The sequence below is a fragment of the Erythrolamprus reginae genome, chromosome 10 (assembly GCF_031021105.1).
Source record: "Erythrolamprus reginae isolate rEryReg1 chromosome 10, rEryReg1.hap1, whole genome shotgun sequence".
Taxonomy (NCBI): domain Eukaryota; kingdom Metazoa; phylum Chordata; class Lepidosauria; order Squamata; family Dipsadidae; genus Erythrolamprus; species Erythrolamprus reginae.
In genome coordinates, this window is record NC_091959.1 from 9,916,400 (window position 1) to 9,924,889 (window position 8,490).

Sequence of the window (8,490 nt, forward strand, 5' to 3'; positions counted from 1 at the left end):
AAAAACCAAACATACATACAGACATACCATGCATAAAATTGTAAAGGCCTAGGGGGAAAGAGTATCTCAATTCCCCCATGCCTGGCGGCAGAGGTGGGTTTTAAGCAGCTTACGAAAGGCAAGGAAGGTGGGGGCAATTCTAATCTCTGGGGGGGGAGTTGGTTCCAGAGGGCCGGGGCCGCCACAGAGAAGGCTCTTCCCCGGGGTCCCGCCAAGCGACATTGTTTAGTTGACGGGGCCCGGAGAAGACCCACTCTGTGGGACCTAACTGGTCGCTGGGATTCATGCAGCAGAAGGCGGTCCCTGAGATAATGTCCTACATTACTACAATGTCCTAGCTATCAATGACTACTTCAGCTTCAAACAATTCAGCCACAACAATACACAACAGTTACAAACTTAAGGTAAACTGCACTAAGCTCGATTGCAGGAAATACAACTTCAGCAACAGAGTGGTCAATGCCTGGAATGCACTACCTGACTCTGCGGTTTCTTCCCCAAACCCCCAAAACTTTAACCTTACACTATCTACTGTTGACCTCACCCCATTGCTAAAAGGTCTTTAAGAGGCGTGCATAAGCACACCAACGTGCCTACCATCCCATGTCCCCTTTTATTCGTGTCCATGTCATGTATTAACAACCATGTTTATACCTATATCTTTTATTTAATACGTGCTTGACAAAATAAATAAATAAGAAATAAAAACAGAGAAATAAAAGTATAGCAGAGTTCAAATAGGACACACAAGTGGCTCATTCATCATTCTGCAGAAAATGAAAATGTATTTTCTGCATAGCAAGACAAGCTACTAAAATCAGAGATTTTTCTTCAAGAAAGGTTATGATGACCATTGGGCCTACAATCATTCTTGGAGGTAAGAAGGACACCAGAAGCTGCAGCAAATCAGTTTCCTATTTTTATAATTACATTTTTTTAAATTAAAAAAATGAGGCAAACAACCTGGTAATTAATAGATGAAGTATTAACAGGAACAATAAACCAGAGTCTCAAGCCCTATTTGAGCTGCATCAGGACGTGTTCTTTCTCAAACAAGCTCTAATTTTGTATTAAAAAAATCACGAATGAACAACGCAGAAGTTATAATTCCATTTTAGTTTCATTCCAGAATGCCGCTGCTACAGTATGAAAATTGGGACACAACCAAATATTGAAGGGTCATCCACACAGACCTACCTTTTTGGGTTCTTGCGGAGAATCAACAAAATTTACAATGCCGTGCTGGTTACTGAAGTCTTGCTGATGGGCATTTGTGAAGGCTCGAAAATTGGGTGGCAGAGCGTATACCCCGTTTTGTGGGTAATGGCTGGGGGCTGTGAAATCATCTCCAAGATAGACATCTTCAGATCCGTTTTCACTGGCCCTGCCAGAGATCTCAAACATGCTTTTATCTTCAGCCTCGTTATGATGGACGGGCCAGTCACTCGCACGCATTTCACTTGGGGTGTGTCCTTGGTCATACACAAAGCAGTCGGCAAACATATTCTGGTCCTGCCCATGATCGTGAGAATAAAATTTGTTTAGTGAATACTAGTAGACATGATCTCTACCTCAGAAGATGACTCTGAGCATAACTAGGTTGGACTAGAAGACCTCCAAGACCTCTTCAAGCTCTATTATTCTACAATTGCTAGGATAGCAATCAGGATAAACACTCACAAGTGAAGGATTAGGAAGAACACTGATATTAATTATCACTTCAGAACTTTAATAGATTCCTTCATGCTTTCACCACTGTCAGAATGTGTAATGCAGAGGTCTTCAAACTTGGCAATTTTAAGACTCTATGGACTTCAATTCCTAGAATTCAGCAAGCTTGAAATCCCCAAGTCTTAAAGTTGCCAAGTTTGGGGACCCTGGTCTAATGTAACCACCTTCACTGGGGGAAAAATGGAGGTATTTATCTCACTTAAGAATAGCCAGTTTTACACAAATCGGCCAAATTTCAATTCTATGAGAGTCACGGGTCCCGGATTTTGGACCCATCCTGTAAGTTACTCCATCTCAGATAGTTCAAAATTTGTTGTCCCTACAATGCACCATTTCACTCTGTTGAAAGTTACATGCAGACATATTGGACAGGAGAGGACAGGAGAGATAGAGAGATAAAAATATAGGTAAATGATGATGATGATTATGATAGATAAAAATATAGTTAGATAAATATGAGATACATAAGATAGATACATAAGATAGATAGATAGATAGATAGATAGATAGATAGATAGATAGATAGATAGATAGATAGATAGATAGATAGATAGATAGATAGATAGATAGATGATAGATGGGTGGGTGGGTGGATGGCAAAGCATCATATTCAGCTTGAAACAAATCAGACGGAACAATATTTTAATATTCATTTTGAATGAGATGGTCTTGTAAACTTGTACAAAAGCAATTCAAATAAAACTCACACTCGATGGGTTTGTTGCAACTGGGCGATCATTCCATTTGGTGGCATCCTGATCCCAGGGTTCATGCACTCTATATGGAAAAAAGGAAGTATTAAAAACCTATTCATTTGCAGTCTTATTGCGATGTCTGTCTGTCTCTGTCTGTCTGTCTGTTTCTCTCTCACACGCACACACACCCAGATACACTCACAGAGAGTAACTACATTTTTTCCTGTTAGATTTCGGAAGAGAATGTGTGCACACCGTACAGAATTGTGTAATTACAACATTTTTGCAGAGCAAGGAGAGGTTGTGGTCAAGTGACGATTTCTTACGGCTCGTGTTCTTCATGTTCTGCACTGTAGTCAGAAAGCTGATCTCCGCTGTCTTCTAGCATGTCATGAGGAAGGTCCGTCAATAGCTGTTGTAGCTGAAAGGGAAAAACAAATATGGGAATAAGAGACAAATATCTAGTACTAAACGTATCTTGTCTACTCTCTAGACTTTAATACCGGAGGAATTTGCACTAAAAGAACTACCTTAACAATGTAGCTACAGAGGCAGTCTAATGGTTGCTATTCAGCTGTTCTGCCCCAAATGTTTCTTACAGAGCACAAATAATGCAGGTAAGGAAGGAAATTAGGGAACAGTCATTATACAAATACTGTACAATTATGAAAGCTGGCTCTTTGAAGAATTAGCACACATGCAGCTTTGAGAACTGTGTTTTAATCAATAATTTTAAAAAGTGGATCCACTTTCAGTTTGCTATTTCTTGCCAGGAGATCCAACTTCGAGAACTATATTTTAAACAACTTGTTCAATATGACATATTGCTATCAGAGATATTTCAAAGATCCATGGTGGCCCAGTGGTTAGAATACAGTATTGCAGGCTAACCCTATTAGGAGTTCAATCTTGACCTGTTGACTCAGCCTTCCATCCTTCCAAAGCAGATAAAATGAGGACTCAGATTATTGGAGGCAAGAGGGTGACTCTGCTTAGGGGGCTGTAAAGCAGTACATAAGTCTAAGTGATATTGATATGACCCAGGGTATAGAATTAAAAGTACCTCTGGCTCTTTCTATCTCAGAAACAATCAAGAAGACTAGGGCAGGGCGAGGCAAAGTTGGTTCTTCTATGACTTGTGGACTTCAACTCCCAGAATTCCTGAGCCAATCACGCTAGCTCAGGAATTCTGGGAGTGGAAGTCCACAAGTCATGGAAGAGCAAACTTTGCCTATCCCTGGACTAGGGTGAGACAATCTTAATTCGTTCGTGTGAGCTTTCCCTTCCCCAGTGGTGCTGATTCCCCTTCTCAACCACACAGCAGCTATCTGTCTCACACATCCAAACACTGTTTATCTCAGGCATTGTGAAGAAACTGCAATTAACAACCGTGTTATTAACTTAAAAACTGCAGTGATTCATTTAACAACTGTCACAAGAAAGGCTGTAAAATGGGGCAAAACTCACTTAGCAACTCAAATTTGGGGGTTGGGGGTGGTGGTGTCAATTTTGGTCGTCAGTCAAGGACTATCTATATTATATTCCCACCGCAGTTCCCTCCATTTCAGCTATTCACTATTCAGTTTATTTTGAGCAAATTAAATATATTTTCAAACAAAAACACTCCTTCTGAACTTACTTGGTGCAAAGAGTCCTGAATAGAATATACTTGTTCTTCTAAACCTTCTGTGAGATTTTGGTATATAGAATGGATGTCAACAAATACATCTGTGCAGTACATTTTCTTTTTCTCACAACTTTACTAGAAAACTGTATGTAATAATATAAGCGGTTATCAGATCGTAATCTACCACATTTCTTTTCGATGGAGCCTTTTATGTGCTTATTAACTGGGGGGAAAGAAGCAGACTAGAAATAAGATGAGGACAAACCAGAGTAATAAACTTTAAAAGTCCGCCATTATGAAAACCTGGATAACTCCTAGCACTAAAATGACCAGGAAAATCACTGACTTTTCTAATTGCTTTCAAATAAATCTTATTTCACATGAACACAATTAAACTCAGCACAATGAGGAAAACATCTAAAATAAAGTCCTGCCCTATTTGTATTGGCCTTTACTTTTATTTATATGCTAATTAAAATGAAGTAAGAAAAAAGTCAACTTTATAACAACTACATCAGCTAATATACTAATCCATAATTCTCTGGGACCAAATCCATTTCAAACAGCTTTGCTAATATAAAACTATTGTTTCTATAGGTGTGATATATTAATCTTTCTAATGTCCTGTACCAAAAATATAAAAGGAATCCCTGAAATGCAGCAAAATGCTTAACAAGAGACATTTTCCCACCAGCCCTAGCTTTCACAAAAAATATATATAAGAAACTCATATTGAACTACTGCATAAAACACTATACGTGTCTCCATGCTACCCACATTACTAAATACTCCAGGCAAGAGGCATAATTCAGTTTGTTGCAATAGCAGATAACCTGGAGATGTACAGAAACTTTAATCAGAAGAAATGAGTAAGGGATTTTTATTCAGATTTTAAAGGAGCACCTCCAATAAGGCTGACATCATGAGTAACCAAAGAGTAAATTCAAACAGATTATGATGTCACAGAAACGTTATCTTTGAAAGACAACATTAGCTTTAAAGTAGCTGGTGAAAGCTTCCAGAAATAAGTGGTGTCTAACTTCTCCGGAGTACAAAAGTTGGATTAAAACTCAACATTAAGAAAACGAAGATCATGGCATCTGGCCCTCTCAAATCCTGGCAAATAGATGGGGAAGAAATAGAGGCAGTGACAGATTTTATTTTGCTGGGCTCCAAGATCTCTGCAGATGGGGACTACAGCCAAGAAATTAAAAGACGCTTGCTCCTGGAGAAGAAATCTAGACAGCATATTAAAAAACAGAGAACTGTGAAAATTGGACCATAAGGAAAGCTGAGGGCCAAAGAATGAAGGCCCTTGAACTCTGGTGCTGGAGAAGACTCCTGCGAGTCCCTTGGACTGTAAGGCGATCCAACCAGTCAGTCCTAGAGGAGATCAGCCCTGGCTGCTCTTTAGAAGGCCAGATCCTGATGATGAAACTCAAATACTTTGGCCACCGAATGAGAAGGAAGGACTCAATGGAGAAGAGTCGAATGCTGGGAACGATTGAGGGCAAAAGAAGAAGGGGACAGCAGAGAACGAAGTGGCTGGATGAAGTCACTGAAGCAGTCGGCGTGAGATTAAATGGACTCCAGAGGATGGTAGAGGACAGGAAGGCCTGAAGGAACGTTAGGGTCACGATGGGTCAGACATGACTTCACAACTAACAACAACTTTGCTGAATTGAATCTCAGTGAAATTATAGCAGTTAAAGATTTGAGAGCAGACAGAATTGTTTTGCCAACAGGTAATTCTTACCTCTTGCTCCCTAGCATAATCCTCTTGGTCATATTCATCCTCTTCATGTTGCATCTGTAAAGCTGCACTGTCAAAATCCAGCGACATCGTTCCCAACTCGTTTCTTGGGCCACCTGTGAAAATTAGCTACTATAAAATTCCACGTGCAATTAATTAACCCTATAAGGCTTTGGCAAAAGAATGCCAAATCCAATGTAACATTTCAGTTCTCAAGTATTCTTTTGTTTCCTACAACTTTTAATCGCTGAGCTCTTGATTTTCGGGGCACGTTGTGTAGGAAATTTGTGCAGGCAGCTACTGTTACAGGTGTCACCGCCTGTGTTAAGTCACACTTGTTCAAAGGTAGGAGCTATTTAAAAGATTGCCCTCTCCCAATTCACTGATCCCTCATTTATATATCAATAACCAGTTCTAACGGACTAAAAGTGGCATATGTTATTACCTTATTTGTGAAATAAAATACAAATAGTGTTTCTTGTGTCAAGCCACAGGTTAACCAAATCCTTCTGGCTTAGAATACATACATACACACAGAGAGAGAGAGAGAGGATATATTAATATATTATATTATACGTATTCCAGGATCAATAACTAGACAGAGTGTCAGACAGACAGACACACACACACACACATATACATGCACACACATGGGATATATTATATGTATTCCCGGATCAATAACTACCTTTTACACTACGGCCACTTCTACCAGCATCTATTACAGATAATCCACGCTTCTCCAATCCCCCGTCCTCCCCCCCCCCCCAATTTAAGAAAGCGCGTGCGTTCTCACGGCAGTCAAGGTTCTAGTCCGCAGTGAGGAACCGGCGTGTGTGTGTGTGTGTGTAAACGTTTTTTGGGGGGGGCCAAAAACTGCCTCTGCGAGGAACTTTTGAAAAGTCCCTCCGAAGATGGGTCGTCAAGGAAACTACGAAGCGCCGCGGGAGAAGGGAAGGCCGAGGCCTCGTTTCCATAGCAACCACCGGTAACCGTCACCGGGGGGGGGCTTCCCCCGGGGGCCCAGCCGTCCACGTTCCCCAGGAGGCGGGCCTCACTCCCCTCGTCCCCAGACGACCCCACAACAGCAATCCGGACGCCTCACCTTCTCCTCGGCGCTTCGCATCCCCGCTGGAGGACCCCTGTTTTCCTGTCCTTTCGTGTGACAACCTAACCCTTCCGTTCCTTCGGGGGGGAGGGTCATGCGCTTACGGACGGCGCATCCACCCAATGGGACGAAACGTCATCTCGTCAAGTCGGGAGTCGGCGAGGAGAGGAAGGTGGGATTTTACGCATCTGCCCTCCCCCTCCCGTAAGCAAGTTCGGTTGCCTCGCGCCGCTCTATTGCTTTTGAAAGCTGGCGCGGGCGCTGGCGGGAAGGGAAAGCGGATCGGCGATTGGCTAGGAGGTTCACCCAATCGGGAGATCGAGGGGAGGGCAGAATTACTTAAAGGTCTTTAAATTAAATGCTATTATTTAATAAGGGTGAACAGAATAATGCTTAAACTCTTGCTAAAGTGCCTGCAGATTTATTCATAGGTCTATCAATAAACATTTTGCCTACCACCCGTTTTAAACATGCTAATAGATTCCCGGAATGTAATTACTTATCTAATGTTTTATTTGTACAAATTACCATCCTATAATTGAGATAGATAGATAGATAGATAGATAGATAGATAGATAGATAGATAGATAGATAGATAGATAGATAGATAGATAGATAGATAGATAGATAGATAGATAGATAGATAGACAGATAGACAGATAGACAGATAGACAGATAGACAGATAGATAGATAGATAGATATGAGAGAGAGAGAGAGAGAGAATGATAATATAATGTATTTTACAAATGGACAACTATTTGAATTGGAAAGCTATTAATAAAATATTTGATTATAGTCATGAACCATCATAAAAATAAAAATGCATGTAATAGCACCAAAACTTTATATTCCTGTCTGGACTACCTGTCTAGGCTTCTTTGTGATGCTATTGTGACAATCAGATGACATGCTGAATTCTGTCCCTCTCCGCTGATGGTATTTTTTATTAATATTGATTGTTTCTTCATTGCTTATTTGACCCCTATTTGTACCTCATAATCCTTGACAAATGCATCTTTTTTTTTTATGTACACTGAGAGCAGATGCACCAAAGACAAACCCCTTGCATGTCCAATCACACTTGGCCAATAAAGAATTCTATTCTATTCTAAAATTAAAATTGCTTCTGGTTAAATGGACTTTAAAAGCAATGTTTGTACATATATCCTTCAGGGATGTTTCATGTGCTGAGTTAAATAACATTTTTAACTATAAAACCCTCCTTTGGGCTAAATATTGCCTTTTAACTGCAACAGCGGTGTTAAACCCAAACAAGAATGCATCTTTTTTGCAAAAGTGACAATCTTAAGAAAATGTTTGACACCCATATAAGATCCTGTCCAGGGATAGAGAAAGCAAGTCACCCTCTGGGTTGGATTTTTTTTTAAATTAACTGGTAAAAAAAGATGAAGGCAAAAATCTATTGTTTATAAAACCTAATAGCTGACTTCACTCACAAATTAAGCCAAAAATTACAACTTAATACAAAAGCATCTATTTGTTTGATCCTTCCTCTTTTAATCCACCGCTATATTATATCTCCCCTACTGCTGATATTACTGATCCCTCAACCTA

The 8,490-nt window shown here is 40.3% G+C and overlaps 1 protein-coding gene across 3 annotated transcripts in view; it reads right to left on the reverse strand.

Moving 5' to 3' along the window:
- The window catches only part of CEP152 (centrosomal protein 152), a 49,533-nt gene extending 42,466 nt beyond the window's left edge, over nucleotides 1–7,067 (reverse strand). For 2 of the 3 annotated variants that reach the window (XM_070762348.1, XM_070762350.1), the window contains exons 1-5: nucleotides 6,912–7,067; nucleotides 5,810–5,922; nucleotides 2,753–2,847; nucleotides 2,439–2,508; nucleotides 1,198–1,512 (exon numbers count right to left, since the gene is read on the reverse strand). In XM_070762348.1, coding sequence (XP_070618449.1) covers nucleotides 1,198–1,512; nucleotides 2,439–2,508; nucleotides 2,753–2,847; nucleotides 5,810–5,896 — 567 coding nt within the window. In that variant the 5' untranslated portion in view covers nucleotides 5,897–5,922; nucleotides 6,912–7,067. The remainder of the gene's footprint in view (nucleotides 1–1,197; nucleotides 1,513–2,438; nucleotides 2,509–2,752; nucleotides 2,848–5,809; nucleotides 5,923–6,911) is intronic. The other variant, XM_070762349.1, reaches the window with a different exon arrangement.
- Nucleotides 7,068–8,490: the final 1,423 nt, after the last annotated feature.